At 50.8% G+C, this 16,580-nt stretch overlaps 1 protein-coding gene and 1 non-coding gene across 2 annotated transcripts in view; one reads left to right on the plus strand and one right to left on the minus strand.

The window, feature by feature from the left end:
- Window positions 1–16,580, plus strand: part of LOC140695945 (cytoplasmic dynein 2 intermediate chain 1-like) — a 51,282-nt gene that overhangs the window by 3,275 nt on the left and 31,427 nt on the right. The window contains 4 exon segments of the mRNA XM_072959058.1: window positions 5,532–5,616; window positions 13,400–13,453; window positions 14,065–14,482; window positions 16,107–16,198. Coding sequence (XP_072815159.1) covers window positions 5,532–5,616; window positions 13,400–13,453; window positions 14,065–14,482; window positions 16,107–16,198 — 649 coding nt within the window.
- Window positions 7,152–7,212, minus strand: LOC140696233 (small nucleolar RNA SNORD44). The gene has a single exon (XR_012072389.1). It is a non-coding gene; the product is annotated as a small nucleolar RNA SNORD44 (small nucleolar RNA).

Here is a 16,580-nt window from a genome sequence, read left to right on the forward strand (position 1 = left end):
CTCTAATCATGATGGTCCAGGGAGAAATAATGAGGGCCAGGACCAGGGTGGTGGCAGTGATGCCAGTGACTTCTTCATAGCTGGGCTGGATCACACATGCAGGAGTGAACGGGCATGTCGTAGTGCTACCTTTCTCTCTTCCTCCTTCCCAACTCCAGGAGACATCTTCTTGTCCACCTAGGGTGTGAGTGACTAGCAGAGGAAGGATACCTTAGCTTAAGTCCTGCTGTGTCCAGGCATAGCTTCACCCTGGGGCACAGCTTCACCCTGGGGGACGTGCCCATCCCTTTCCTGTGGACCCCACATGCCAGGTTCTCCCTCCAGCTGGTGGCAGCCATAGGAGGGCAGCTCCCATCCCTCCTGCCCCCTCCTCAGGCTTCACACTGGGCTATGCCTAGTCTCCTCTTCCTTGAGACCAAAGTCTCATTTTTCTCCTGAAAATAAGCATTTCCCCAGAATATCTCACTGTGTGTGCCACCTCCACTTTAGTCTAATTGCCCTCAGTGCCAGGCAGCTCAAGCCTGACACTTCTCACCCCGCTTCTTCTGTTTACTTCCAAGAAGAGTTTCCTGTTTCAGGTGTAAAAGATAGGACTAGGGCAGAGGGACCCCGGGCAGGGTGGAATCACATCTTATCCTTTTGCTCGGTGCCAATGACAATGGCCCTCCTTGTGGGAACCGGGCTGTCTCCCCGCAGACAATTTGTGTACGTGGTCTTTGCATGTTTTTTGGCACTTAGATTTCTGAAGCTCCTCACTGATATGGGTCCCTTTTATCCCAGGCCCCATCTCGCCTCCCCTTACCTGCTAGTCCTCCTTTCTCTGTAAGTGCCTCTCTCATCTCTTCAGGGTTAGCTTTCTCCCCCCAGGACACGAACACATTGTTTCCAGATTTTCTCACTGTTCCCAGGGTAGAACTCTTGCCCTTTTTACTTGTGTTTCCTTCTCAAATACTTCCTTGCAATTTCTTGAATTACGTTTTAAATGGTGAGTTGCTCATTCTGGTCGGATTTGTTTTCAAATACTTCAAATATCTGTGACAACAGGTTACGTTTTCACTTTCCCCTTTTCTGCTTTTTTACTTGATAAAACTTTGCTGTTGTCTTTGGAGCTACAAGCGGCTCCCCTTCAGCAATGCTTGGTAGGGGTACAGGCCTCATTGTATTGACTCTGGTCCTTGTTTATGTAACTTAGTTTTGAGCATAAGTACCCTCACTGATAGATCACTGAGCAGTGTTTCCACAGAGGATGTCTTCTCTTTTTGCACAGCTGCTTTAGTCAGTGGCTCTGCTCTCTGGGCTTTTCTTTATTATTGTTAAACTCATGAAGCAGAGCCGTTACATTTAGCGCAAGTGCCCTCTGTTGTAGCTGAAGACATTCCCCTGTTCTGGATTCTTTGGAGGTCGCCTACCTCCCTTGTTCCAGAATCAACCTCGGGACAGAACACATTTTCTTGGTTGCTTCCTGATGGAGACTGGATTTAAGGGGTAGAATCAGAGGAGCTGTGGTTTGTGCAGGCTGAGAATCCAGAAGCGGGTTCTCTTTCTCCATCCATGTGAAGCTGGGTCAGGCAGGAGGAGGCTGTAAGCGGCCTGCCTCTCCCCTCCTAACCTCTGGAGCTGACGCTGGGCTGGATCACGGTGGGCTGTGGGCGGGGAAGTACAGCTCTGGCTTTCCCTGAACCTTCCTCGTCCTGCTGAAAGATTGGGTTTGGGGCCTGCTGATTAGGGACTGTGGTTTTGCTGGCGATTTTTCTTTTCCAGGAAAGACCTCCAAGCTAAGGAGCAAGTGTGAACACTAGCCTTGCTTGGATGTGGTACTTTTCAGTGAAAATCACAGCATTTCATCTTATTATTTGCACCCTTTGCTCCCTGAGTCCCAGAGCAGCCCCTGCCTAAATTTCAGGCGTTCCCCAGGACAGCCGAGCCCCTGGGCACCCAGTGTGGGAATCTGAGACACAGCCTGTGGGCTGCTTAGAAGACAGGGAAAAGGTGTCCTGGGGCTTTGTAGCTTCAGAACTCTCTGCAGGGCTGCAGGGGTTTAAATTGAAAATCCAGTCCCTTACAGGCCAATATGCATTTCAAGCAGAAAGGGGATTTCAGAGATCATCAAATCTAATGTCTGTTTCATAGATGTGGAAACAGAAACCCAGAGGTCATATGTTGGATGACCCCCAGAGCAGGACTTGAAACCTAGGTCTCCTGACTCCCAACCTAGTGTTTTTCTCGTGGAGGCATTCATATAGCATGTTTGTATTTTGGTTTTTTAAATTATTATTTTTTATTGAAGCATAGTTGCTGTACAGTATTATATAAGTTATATTATATAAGTTATAGGTGTACACTATAGTTATTAACAGTTTTTAAAGGTTATACTCCTCTTATAGTTACTTTAAAATATTGGCCTGTTTTCCTGTGGTGTACCATATATCCTTGTGGCTTATTTTCTATCTGATAGTTTGTACCTCTTAGTCCCCTATCCCTGTATTGCCCTGACTAGATCAAGAGATCTCAGATGGTAGAGACAGCTGAGTCTTAAGATAAAGCTGAGGTCTTTTTGAGATATCATAGTGGAGGACAGGCAAATTCAATTTCTGGAAGGTGAATTGAGCCGATGTCCTGAGGCATAAAGGCAAAAGGCACGAAAAGTATAAGTGACGGGTGGTTGTTGATATTAGACAACAACTGGCTATCAGGAAACTGTAGGCCCTGCCTGAAGGCTGTAGAGAACAAACCATGGGTTGAACTGATAAACAAGCTGTGAGAAATGTCACATAGCTGGCTGAATGAGAGATGCCTACTTAATGTGTCCAGCATGGACTGCTGGATAGCCAGTGACGGGTAAGATCCTCAGAGGAGGACAACCTAAGACAGGCACAGCCGGCTGGACCGGAGATGGCCTACCCAATGTGTCCAGCATGGACGGCTGGATAGCCAGTGACGGGTAAGATCCTCAGAGGAGGACAACCTAAGACAGGCACAGCCGGCTGGACCGGAGATGGCCTACCCAATGTGTCCAGCATGGACGGCTGGATAGCCAATGACGGGTAAGATCCTCAGAGGAGGACAACCTAAGACAGGCACAGCCGGCTGGACCGGAGATGGCCTACCCAATGTGTCCAGCATGGACGGCTGGATAGCCAGTGACGGGTAAGATCCTCAGAGGAGGACAACCTAAGACAGGCACAGCCGGCTGGACCGGAGATGGCCTACCCAATGTGTCCAGCATGGACGGCTGGATAGCCAGTGACGGGTAAGATCCTCAGAGGAGGACAACCTAAGACAGGCACAGCCGGCTGGACAAGAGATGGCCTACCCAATGTGTCCAGCATGGACGGCTGGATAGCCAGTGACGGGTAAGATCCTCAGAGGAGGACAACCTAAGACAGGCACAGCCGGCTGGACAAGAGATGGCCTACCCAATGTGTCCAGCATGGACGGCTGGATAGCCAGTGACGGGTAAGATCCTCAGAGGAGGACAACGTAAGACAGGCACAGCCGGCTGGACCGGAGATGGCCTACCCAATGTGTCCAGCATGGACGGCTGGATAGCCAGTGACGGGTAAGATCCTCAGAGGAGGACAACCTAAGACAGGCACAGCCGGCTGGGCAAGAGATGGCCTACTCAATGTGTCCAGCATGGACGGCTGGATAGCCAGTGACGGGTAAGATCCTCAGAGGAGGACAACCTAAGACAGGCACAGCCGGCTGGACAAGAGATGGCCTACCCAATGTGTCCAGCATGGACGGCTGGATAGCCAGTGACGGGTAAGATCCTCAGAGGAGGACAACCTAAGACAGGCACAGCCGGCTGGACCGGAGATGGCCTACCCAATGTGTCCAGCATGGACGGCTGGATAGCCAATGACGGGTAAGATCCTCAGAGGAGGACAACCTAAGACAGGCACAGCCGGCTGGACCGGAGATGGCCTACCCAATGTGTCCAGCATGGACGGCTGGATAGCCAGTGACGGGTAAGATCCTCAGAGGAGGACAACCTAAGACAGGCACAGCCGGCTGGACCGGAGATGGCCTACCCAATGTGTCCAGCATGGACGGCTGGATAGCCAGTGACGGGTAAGATCCTCAGAGGAGGACAACCTAAGACAGGCACAGCCGGCTGGGCAAGAGATGGCCTACCCAATGTGTCCAGCATGGACGGCTGGATAGCCAGTGACGGGTAAGATCCTCAGAGGAGGACAACCTAAGACAGGCACAGCCGGCTGGACAAGAGATGGCTTACCCAATGTGTCCAGCATGGACGGCTGGATAGCCAGTGACGGGTAAGATCCTCAGAGGAGGACAACCTAAGACAGGCACAGCCGGCTGGACCGGAGATGGCCTACCCAATGTGTCCAGCATGGACGGCTGGATAGCCAGTGACGGGTAAGATCCTCAGAGGAGGACAACCTAAGACAGGCACAGCCAGCTGGGCAAGAGATGGCCTACCCAATGTGTCCAGCATGGACGGCTGGATAGCCAGTGACGGGTAAGATCCTCAGAGGAGGACAACCTAAGACAGGCACAGCCGGCTGGACAAGAGATGGCCTACCCAATGTGTCCAGCATGGACGGCTGGATAGCCAGTGACGGGTAAGATCCTCAGAGGAGGACAACCTAAGACAGGCACAGCCGGCTGGACCGGAGATGGCCTACCCAATGTGTCCAGCATGGACGGCTGGATAGCCAGTGACGGGTAAGATCCTCAGAGGAGGACAACCTAAGACAGGCACAGCCGGCTGGACCGGAGATGGCCTACCCAATGTGTCCAGCATGGACGGCTGGATAGCCAGTGACGGGTAAGATCCTCAGAGGAGGACAATCTAAGACAGGCACAGCCGGCTGGACCGGAGATGGCCTACTCAATGTGTCCAGCATGGACGGCTGGATAGCCAATGACGGGTAAGATCCTCAGAGGAGGACAACCTAAGACAGGCACAGCCGGCTGGACCGGAGATGGCCTACCCAATGTGTCCAGCATGGACGGCTGGATAGCCAGTGACGGGTAAGATCCTCAGAGGAGGACAACCTAAGACAGGCACAGCTGGCTGGAGAAAAGATGGCCTACTCAGTGTGTGCAGTGTGGACTTGGAATTGGAGAGAGAAGGCATCACTCGGTCCTTGAGGCTGTATGAAGTGGCCTTATAAGCTAAGTGAATGAATGACAAAGGAGAGAGAGAGAGGAAGAGAAAAGAAGGAAGGAGGGATGGAAGTGAGGGGAAGGAGGAAGATGTGCTTAACTCATGAGTCTGAAGTCTGAGGTGGCTTGAGTGTTCAAAGCGGGCCACATTAACTTGGGCATTTAGGACAACAAGACAGAAATCACACCACAGGGCAGAAGCTGGCTTGGTGGGCAGTGACGGGCAGCCATACCTTTCTGTGTTGGTATTAAATGCTCCCTTACGATTGGCTTCTCTGTTGGAGGGGGGAGACCCAGCGAACAAGTGCTATTCCTCCTTTGCTGCTCCCTCCCCGCGGGACCAGTCCTGCACTGTTTTGCTTTTTCTTCTTTCTTTTTTCCTTTTCTCCTACCAGGTTTTTGGCATCTTTGTCTTTCGAAGAGGGCGATGTTCTGTCGGAGTTCGACAGGTGCTCTGATTGGCTCAACGGGTCCATAGATGTGAGTTTTGGTGTATCTGTGGGAGAGGGTGAGCTACAAGCGTCCTTCTGCTCCACCATCTTGCTTCTCAGGTGGCTGACTCCTGTGCCTCCTGTTAGTCAGTTACTGGTGGGGGTCACCCTCTGGGCCCCAGGACAGGTTGTAACCTCCCAGGCTTTTCGCGGGGTCTCCTGTCTCTGGAGGGCAGTTCTCCAGGGAGGGGTGTCACCAAGAGCACTTAGCAGCCAAACTAAGAGCATCTGTAGCAGCGTCCGCTGGAGGAGAGAAGGAGCACCCCCACCACTTCCTCCCAGCCCTGTGTCACAAAGGCTGAGAAGGAGAATGGCCACAGGAACAAGGATCAGGGGTCATATTGGAGAACGGGATTTGGCAGAAGGGAGGAAATGTGCAGATGGTCAGGCTTTTCTGATGCAGCCCTGCAAGTTGCAGAGTCTGGGGAGGAGGAGGACTGGTGCAGGACCTGGCAGGTGTGTGCAAGTGAGCGTCCACCTGTTGAGGGGTCTGGGAAGTCTTAGACCCTTCCCCATAATATTCTTTTCAGGAAGTGCCTTGTTTTCATGTAGAAACTCAACTGATTTTTGAGTGTTGATTTTGTACTCTATAACTTTGCTTACTTTATTAGCTCTGATACTAAGTTATTTTGTGGATTCTTCAGCATTTTCTACCCACGGGAATCACGTCATCTGTGAACAGAGTTTTACTTTTTCCTTCCCAGTTTGAATGCCTCCTTTTTCTTCTTACCTACTACTAGTAAATATTGAATAGCAGCAGTGAAAGCAGACATCCTTGTTTTGTTCCTGATTAAGGAAAAAACTTTCAGCCTTTTATCATGGAATTTGATGTTCGCTGTGAGCTTTTCCTAAATGTCCTTTATCATGTTGAGTAAGTTTCCTTATTTTGCTAGTTTGCTGACTGTCTTTATGAAAGGTGATCTAGTGGCTTTTCCCCTTTATTCTGTTGATACGGTGTGTTATATTGATTGATTTTTCTAATGATTCATTCCTGGGATAAATCTCACAGGGTCCTAGTGTGTAACCCTTTAAATATATTTTTGGACTCAGTTTGTTGGTATTTTGTTGAGGATTTTTGCATCTATATTCGTAAGGGATATTGGCTCGTAGTTTCTTTACCTCTGATTTTTTAGTCTGGTATTGGTATTAGGGTAAAATGGGCCTTATAGAAAGAGTTAGAAAGCATTTCTTCCTCTTCTATTTTTTGGTAGAGTCTGAAGAAAAATCGATGTTAATTCCTTTTAAAATGTTTGGTAGAATTCACCAGGGAAGCCAGCCAATCGGGCTTTTGTTTGTTGAGATGCTTTTGATAGCTGACTCAATTTATTTACTTAGTATGGGTTTTATTAGGTTTTCTATTTTTCAATCAGTTTTCATAATATATGTATTTCCCAGAATTTATCCATTTAATCTGAATTATCTGTTTGGTGTAGAGTCAGTTGTTCATAGTAACCTCTTGTCATCCTTTTTATTTCTGTGGCATCGGTAGAACTGTCTCCATGTTCATGTCCTTTTTTTTTTTCTGATCAGATAGAGCTAATTAAGACCTTTGTGTTTACTCAGTATTTGCTTATCATCACACAGCCCATGTTCATTTCTGATTTTATTTATTTCCATCTTTTTTCCCCCTTGGTCAGTCTAGCTAAAGATTTGTCAGTTTGCTGATCTTTTCTGAGATTCAACTAGTGTTTCACTGATACCATTTTTCCATTCTGTATTTCATTTTCCACCACACTAATCTTTATTATTTCCTTCCTTCTGCCTAGGTTTTAGGTCACACTCTCTCTGGTTCCTTAAGGTGTAAGAGTCAGCTGCTGATTTGAGATCGTCCACCTTTTTCAGATTAGGGAGTAATTGGTATAAATTCGTTCTGAGCACTATTTTTTTCTGTATTCCATAGGTTTTGGTATATTTTGCTTTTACTGTCATTTGTCTTTGTTCTCTAATTTTCCTGTGATTTTTTTTCTTTGGCTCATTGTTTATGTGCGATTTAGTTTCCAAATATTTGTCAGTTTTCCAGTTTTCCTTCTGTAAATGATTTCTAGCTTCATTCCATTGTGGTCTGAAAAGATGTTGTGTGACTTCTACATTTTTAAATACATTGAAACTTGTTTTGTGCCCTAACTTATGGTCTCTTCTGGAGAAAGTCTGATCTGCTTATAAGAAGAATGTCTATTTTGCTGATGTTGGGTGTAGCCGCCTGAGTATGTCTGTGAGGTCTAGTTGCTTTATGGTGTTAATTCACTCATTTCCCTACTGATTTTCTGTCTAGATGTTCTATGTATTATTGAAAGGGGTACTGAAGTCTTCAACTATTATTTTAGAACTGTCACATTCTCCCTTTAGTTCTGCCTCATGTCTGTGGGGGCTCTGCTATTTGGGGTCTAGATGTTTATTACATCTTCTAGATAAGTGTGAAATTTTCCAAAACCCTTTTATCAATACATAATGTCTTATTTGTTTCATGGTAACGGTTTGACATATAGTCCATTTTATCTGATACTAGTTCAGCCCCCCCAGCTCTCTTCTGTTTACCATTTGCATAGAATGGCTTGTTCTGGCCTTTCACTTTCCACCATTTTTTGTCTGGCTCTAAAGTGATGATCTTATAGACAGTAAATATTGGAGCATGTATTTTTATACCCCATTCTCCTAGGCTTTTTCTTTTGATTGGAGAGTTCAGATTTAAAGTAATTACTGAGAAGGAAGGACCTACTTTTGCCATTTTGGTGTTTGTTTAATATGTCTTATACTTTTTCGTGTTTCTCAGGGATACTAACTGATAATTTCATCTGTCAGTGGGTATACTTTTTCTTTGCATTTTATGCTTCATAAATTTTTGTTGAGCACTATACACTTTGAATACAATAATATGATAATTCTGGAATTTTCTCCATCTCAGGGTTTATGTTTTTAAGAGTCTACTCTGGTACTTTTTGTTTAGTGACTTCTCTGAAATATTTTAATGAAATGTCTGTATATTCTTCCTCATGTGTGGCCTATGAAGTAGTTGTTGTTTACACTGGGTTGAGCTAGTGTTTGAACAGGGATTTCTTTGACAACAAAGAGAAACAAGAAGTAGAGAGAGAAGGGGGAGGGAGGAGGGGAGTGAAGAGGAAGAAGAGGATGGAGGAGGAGGAATAGGCTCCTCTCACCCTTATAGAACAACTCTGGGTCAGGGTCAGGGATCAGTAGTAAGGATCAGGGCCAGGGTCAGGTTAAGGGTCAGAGCCAGGGGATGAGGCCAGACCCAAGAGTCAGGGCAAGGGCCAGGGTCAGTAGTCAGGCCAGGGTCAAGGGTCAGGCCAAGGGCCAGGGTCAGGAGTCAGGACAGGGGCCAAGGTAAAGGGTCAGGACAAGGGCCAGGGTCAGGGGTTAGGACAAGGGCCGGGGTCAGGGAAAGGGTCAGCGTCAGGGTGAAGGCCGGGATGGCTAGGTATACGGCCAGAGGCAGGGCCAGGGCCAGGGTGATGGTGAGGATCAGAGACATGGCCAGGGTGATTGTAAGGGTACGGTCAGGGTCAGGGACAGGGTCAGGGTCGGAGTCGGGGTTTAGGGTCAGGGTCAGGGTTTAGGGTCAGGAACAGGGTCAGGGGTTAGGGTTAGGGGGTTAGGGTTAGAGGGTTAGGGGTTAGGGTTAGGGGTTAGGGTTAGAGGGTTAGGGTTAGGGTTGGTTAGGGTTAGGGCTAGGGCTAGGGTTTAGGGTTAGGGTTAGGGTCATCTACTTAATGTTTTACTTTGTTAATTTTAATATCGAGGATTTTTTCTTGTTCTTATATCATTCCTTTTTGCAGCATTTGTTTAACTTGTGCTTATAATATTTTAGAAAAAGTTGAAAGATATTCCTTTTATGCCTTTTTTTAAAAAATAAAGATTTCTCTTTATTTTCTTGGTCACATTTCCTTTTAGGATCCTTTTCTCCATTTGTTTATCTCGATTCTTTGCTCTCTCATGTTTGTTTTTCTCACTGATCTTTCATATTTGTGCGAAGCGCCAGATTAATTGTGTAAGTTCTGGGATTCCAAGGGTTTTCTCTGCTGGTCCTCTGCTCTGGTTCCCTGTCAGGCCGCCTGCACTGTCTGCAGAGTCCTGCTGGAAGCAGAGGTTCCAGCACAAGCCCCGAAGCCCTCAGGGCTCCTCTCCACCAGTCCTCGCACTAGTCATCAGACACCCCTTTCAGACACCTGTTTGCCTCTGGGACCCCCGTGAGTTCCTTTCCCTCCAGTGTTTTTCTGTGGTCTGGCTGAGATCACTCACCTGGTTTATTACAGTTTGTGTTATTTTTGGGTCACTTTTGGGATTTTTTCTGGTACATATTTATTAAACATTTAAAGTCACAAAAGCCACGACCTCAGGGCTAATGTTCGCTGGCAGCTGATGGGTGTGCACCTTAGTTCTCAGTTTAAGCCGGTCTCTTACTTCTTAGGAAGTTAACCCACCGGTTGTTAGAACCTGATTGTGTAATTACTGTGACTTCGTGGAGTTACTACTTTGTCTCCTGACGCAAAGGGAAGGGTCAAGGCGGCACCAGCTTCTTGATGGTGTTTCTTCCGGCCCATGTCCTGTGCCAGCCCTTCCCCTTCCTCTGAGCATCTGTGCACTCTGCGCTCACACACACACACACACACTCTGTGCGTACACACACACCGCGCTCACGCACGCACTGCACTGACGCACACATACTGTGCTCATGCACACACACACAGCACTCACACACACGCACACACTGTGCTCACACGCACACACACACTGTACTCACATGCACACACACACACTGCGCTCACACATGCACAGACACTCTGTGTTCACACACACACGCACGGTCTGTGCTCACACGCCGGCAGTGCAATGCAGCAGGGCCAAGGCCTCCCCGCCCTGGGTGCTCACGGCCGTCCCTGGGACACGGAGCATGCCTCGTGTCTCCTTGGCAGCACACCTGCTGGTAGGACCAGGCAGTGCTGTGAGTGCTTTATGTATTACACAGTGTTGTACACCTGTTTTACCTGGGTGAAAGAGCACACTTCAGCTTACCTTGCTTACATGGGAATGGCCAGGCCCAGCATCTGCCCCATGGACTGGGGGCGAGGCCTGGTGTCAGCAGACCATGCAGGGTGGACAGGAGTGGACATGGGGGCAGCCCTGGAGAGGCAGGGGCCCGCGTCTCCCCCGCAGCCTCATTGCAGTGAGAACAAAGGACAGTAGCCATGTTTAGGGAGCGCTTCCTCAGTCACTGAATTCGATAATTCAAAGAATTCTGGGATCAGGCATAATTTTAAAAGATTAAGACAGCAAGAGGGAACTGTCTTGACCCCAAAGCGGTGTGTGAAGCAGCCTTTCCCCCTTTGGGACTTTTTAGCAAATGTTAGGGTGGTCTGTCACCTCTGGGGGTGGACAGCATCCTGTGCCCCTGTGGTCCTGGGAGTCGCGGTGATGCGGGGACCCCGCCCCGGGGCTGTGGCAGGTCAGGAGATGCTAGTCTAGCCGGGTGTGGGTGGCAGTGGCCCGGACAGGAGGGTGGAAGCAGGGCATGAGTTAGAGGAGGACATGCAGGGACCTGGTGAAGAGCCGTGTCTGATCTGAGAGTGGACCCGCCCCTGGCTGGCTGTCCGGGCACCAAGACCTGCACCGAGGTGCTTGGAGACGGATCCTGCTTGGCCTCAAGTCTAGGGAGCAGGGACAGCCGTTTTCACCCAACTGATGGAGAACGAAACAGCCTTGCCCTCTGACCTGCGGACTGGTTCAGTGACTGGCAGCTGCGGGCAGGCAGAGGGAGAGGTCTGCTCGCCCGGGCGGTGCAGGGCGCTGGAGGCAGGAGTGGAGGCCCCTGCGGGGCGGGTAGCTGCCCGGTGCTGCCTGATGGGACACCCGTGAGCACAGCACTGCCGGGGCAGCTGGTGGAAATCACAGCTGGGGTGTGTGGGGAGGTCCGGGCGGCTGAGCTGTTCGGGTGGGGAAACAGGGGAAACCACTTTTCTCCAAAAGGGAAACAGGGCCAGCAGGGCCGCCTAGAGACCCAAACATGACCCTGGGGGTGAGGCCATGGCTGGACGGCCTGTGCCTGGCTCAGGAGAGACATGGTGCAGGGAGGTGGACCCTGCATAGTCATGTGGGCCCCGAGGCAGGGCACTGGGGTCTACGGCGCTGCTTCCCTGGGCCCACCTGGGGCCGCGCCTGTGGTCTGACACCCCTGCCCCCTGGGGGCCCTCCCCTGGTTCCCGCAGTCTCAGGATGAGCTGTGGGCCCTGCGTGGATGGGAAGGGAGGGAAGCAGTGTGACCCCTTTATCCCCGCGGAGGTAGACGGACTGCCTGTTGCCTGGGTTCTCACTGGGCGCCCAGCAGGGCTTTGCTGTAGAAGCTCCTGGACAGCAGCCGAGTCTTGGGCTGCGTATGAGCGCTCCCTGTGTCTGTCCATCCCGCGCACAGGACGACACGCACGTGGGGTGCCAGCTGAGGTCCCCGCGGTAGACTGGCTGCTCCTGTGGTCGGAGGGTTTACTGTTCAGGCAGTGCCCTTCACGGAGGACATGCAGCCTCCGGCTGTGGAGTAGGTTTTAACTGCACTTGTTGCTCCGCGAGGCAGACGGGGAGCACGGGCGAGGGCGGCTCCCGTCTGAAGCCATGTCCCCGCGCGCACTCTGGCGCTGCTGAACTCGTGTGACAGTGAGCTGTGGTGGGCACGAGGTGCTTGTCATTTTACGGCTTAAAAAGTGTGAAGAGAAAAGGGAAAGAAAGAAAAGTGAAGGACTGAGACCTGAAGTTGAGCTTTGGTTGGTGGGAACGTAGGAGGCGGGTGGAGAACCCTGGGATCTCTGCTGGAGATCTGTTGCCTTCAAGATTTTTACTTTTTGACACAAGTGCTATGATTATAGCCACTTGGAGAGACATTCCGATGGGTTCCCGACGCCCTCGGTCTGCTGTCCGGCCCTGGAGCTGGGTGACCGCGCTGCCGGCACATGCTCTTCCTCGGGTTTGGACCTTTTGTTCGGAAAAGGTCACGTGTTAACCTCTCTAAGGAGCCTTAACTTGAGAGAATGGATTTTAAAGTTCAGCAGCTGTGAGCTGCAGCCGTGCTGGGCGCTGATCCTCTTAACTGTATCTTCCTGTGACCCGTTTTGTTAAATCGACCAGCTTTCCGGACGAAGAATACATTTCCTAGTGAGCGTGACGGTAGAGGGCGACGCGTTTTGTGGCCACTCTTTGGCCAGGTTCTTCCACCGGCTTGCTTTTTGTTCCTTTCTGCCTAGTGTATTTGTGAGCGGCTGTGATTTTCTTCTGCTTCCCTAATCTTCACATCACCAGGAAGACTTCTGTGTTTTGTCTTCATTTGGGACACGTTGGCTTTAAAGTCGGAGCACTCCAGGTCGCCCTGCAGCTGTGCCCTTAGGGCCGTGTTTCTCCAAGGGAAGGGGAGCAGTCCACCAGAAATGCCCTTAGTCCCGTCTTACTGTTTTCACCAGGCCGTGTCTTGCATGCGGCTGGGGACCCGTGTCATGGGCTGGTGTCCTCTCAGCACCTGGGGGGCCACCTGCCATGAGTCCCTGGGGGGCCTGAGCCTGGGAGCGTGTGAATGTCACATTATGAAGTAGCTTGTGATCACTTGTGGGTGGTTTTAAGATCTGTGTTGGTGGTAGTTTTAATTCCTGTAGAGAGACTTGTGTTTTCTGGCATATGAAGGGCTGATTGCCACTGACTGGAAGTGACAAAGCTCCCTGGAGCAACAAAATTCGATCTTTTAAACTTTAATGATTCTGACTTTATGCTTTTTGTTTCAGAGAAGAACCAAAGACGATACTTGGAAAGCAGATGACCTCAGAAAATACCTTTGGGTAACATACTTTAAAGATTTGGGAAGAAAGACATGGACCTTGGATGGTTACCTGGGGCAGTTTTACCTGGTTCTCAGGGCTGCACGACTTTGCTCACGTGTGACGTGACTCGTTTGGGGAAGTTTTCACACAGAGATAAAGCCACGTGGTTAATTGCCCTGGGATAGGGTCCCTTCGCCCCCCGCCCAGCGCCCCACCAGCTCAGTCGGGTTTCTGTCGAGGTTCAGGGCTCGTGTGTGAGACAGTGTGTCACTGTGCATGTGTGTACACGGGGGGCATTCAGGTTGTGATCCAGGCCTCCTGAGGGCTTACAGCAAGGGTCCACGCTGGTGGAGTGGGCCCTGGGTGGTTAGTGTCACACTTACTGCCCAGCCCACACCCTCTCTCTTCTTTCTGCTCCATGTGGTACTTTAGGGTCGATTTGCCAACACACGTGGGTGTCCCTTAGGTGGGTGCTGTCACCAGTCGTGGGGCCGCCAAGTCTGACCCCTTCTTGGGTTCGAGAGTGTTGGTCTAGGCCCGTCCTGCTGGGATGGAAAGCCCTCAGCCTGCACTTTAAGGCCCCTCAGTGAGTCTGACTCTGTTTCTGAAACTTGCCATCTCTTGTTCAGGCGGCACAGTCAGCTGGTCCCAAGGAGAATAAGAAACACAGAGAGAAGCAGCCGCAGAAGGATCTGGAAACGGACCTCCCTGAATGCCGGGAGCACAGACGCAGGGACCCAGAGCGGGACGCCAGGTGCAGAGACAGGGCGGCTGAGAGGGAGAAGCCACACAGGCTTCAGGACCAGGACCAGGACCGGCATCGGGACAGGAGGAAGGACACCAGGAGCCGGGACAGAGAGAAGCCCAAGGAGGGACACTGAGAGCAGGCCACTGTTGAGAAGGCCCCCAGCCGGGGGAAGGAGCGCGAGAAGGGGGGCCACAGGGCACGGCGGGACGGGCTGAGGCAGGCAGCTGGCTGCCACAACCTGCTGGGCCGGGACGCGCAGGGGCAGCCACCTGACAGGCCAGAGCGCAGGACGCAGGCAGGTGTGTGCAGGGCGGCCTCCTCCCCGCTGCTCTCCGAGTTTTGTAAATGCTGGGTGGTGGGTTTGCAGTGAGAGGCCTGGGCTGCACCCTGTGCACCTGCCCCTGCCCCCTTCTTATGTTTTACAGTTCATCTCGGCGAGTGAGGGGGTAACTGTTGTCTCATTGTTTGCTGGGGTTTTACTGTGAAATATAGTTTAGACTTAAGTCTCCGTAAATCTTAGTCCACATAGTAAATAGACAAAAATAATGCTCTTTGATAGAAAGAAATCCTGAAAAGGAACAGATTTATTTTAAGCAATGTTTAAATATCACTTGTCCAGATTCCTAGGAATTCTAGTGTAGAGGTAAATGTGCTTTTTTTCTCCCAAGTATGTATTTCATTATCTTTTATTACACAAATGGTGTGTTCTTCCTATAAGAAATTCAAACCAACCAACATAAACAAAAAAGGGAATGTCAGAAGAGTTCGTAGTAACTTTGGGAGTCCCCAGGCTAGGAAGCTGGGCTCAGGCTCCGGGAGGGGGTGTGTCTGTGGCCTTGGGCAGGGCCGGGCTGAGGTGGGTCATCACTTTAGTACGTTGCCTCTTTCTGGGGTTATTATGTTGGTGTTCTCGGTAGTTTTTTAAGTAATAAGGCTGCAGGCTTGTTAAGCCCCCGGTGCCCGACAGCCCCCAGAACCTGACCCCCCACGGCCTTCCCTTCCTCAGGCCAGAAAACCTGGGGACCACCCTGACCTGCACTTCCTCTCCCAGCCTGGGGAGCCTGGCCTTTCTCCCTTCCTCTTCTGCCCCCACGTTGGGCGCGAGCCCTGGGAGGCCCCCACCTCCTCTCCTGCCCCCACGTCGGGCGCGAGTGCTGGGAGGGCCCCCACCTCCTCTCCTGCCCCCACGTCGGGCGCAAGCCCTGGGAGGCCCCGCCTGCTGTTCTGGCCTCTTGTACCCAGGCTCCTAGAAAGTGGCCAGTGTTTGGTGGATACTTCTAGACGGAATGAACTTTGTTTCAGTGATCGCTGTATGTTTAATTTTGTCCTCATCTTTTAAAATATTGCGTCTCTTAGGACTAAGCCTAGTAACTTTGAGCAGACTCAAAAGAGAAAATCTAGTTTCTCACTGTTGGACAAGGCTGTAAGTGGTGTCTCCACTGGCTGCCCATGCCAGGGAGAGCTCGCGGGTCTGGGCAGCAGGTGGGCTGGATGGAGCCTCGTGGTGGGGCCTCCTGGTCCACTACGCTGCGCCCTCAGCAGCGGGGCTCTGGGAGCCAGGGGCTGGGCCCAGCTGCTCGAAGGCCGGCACCTTCCGGCAGCTGAGCCCTCGGAGGAGACGTCGGCCCTCCTGGCCAGTTTTCCTGGGAGGACTGGGCTCTGTTCCTGGGCTCCTCTCAGCGGCCCAGGGGCTCCGAGGGCCTGGCATTGGGCTGCTGCCCCTCTCAAGTTTCCAGGGCCTCCTCTGACACCTTCTCCTGGCTGCTGGATACCAGCTGCCATTTATTCCATTTTAAGCCCGATTCCAGAACTTCCCACCCTCGAGACTGGAGAGTGTTAGTCAGGGGTGTGTTTACATACGTGTTACTGTGTAGTTCAGTTGAAGCTGGAGTTGGGAATGTTAAAACTTGTTTTATTTTGTAGTGAGTAAAGCAATGCCTGAGGAGAGGGAGCCAAAGGGTGAGGAGCCCGAAGGAGGCGACGAGGAGAGAGAGAGACGGTACCGGGAGAGGAAGGTACGTGGGGAGGCAGGCCGCTGCCGACTTGGGCCTGGGCGCCAGGCAGGCGCATCTGTCTGGTGCAAGAGTGAACTGTGGCCGTTTGGGAGAATTTAGGAAAACCAGGCCCCCCCCAGAGAGAACTATGGGTCACATCATGCACGTGTATTCTTGTGTGTGTATGTGGATGGACATGTACGTAGAGACAGTTTTCTTAGGTTGGATTGTTACTGTTTTATAACTGTTCAAACTGAATACATCTTGAGCATTTTCCTAAGCTATCGTGTGTCTATGATATTATTTTATCCATAATATAATACTTAATGATATGGACTTATCATGGTTTTCTTGACACGTCTGCTTTTTTTGGACACTTCAATTGCTTCTAATTTTTTTTTTA

This window comes from Vicugna pacos, chromosome 4, assembly GCF_048564905.1.
Source record: "Vicugna pacos chromosome 4, VicPac4, whole genome shotgun sequence".
Taxonomy (NCBI): Eukaryota; Metazoa; Chordata; class Mammalia; order Artiodactyla; family Camelidae; genus Vicugna; species Vicugna pacos.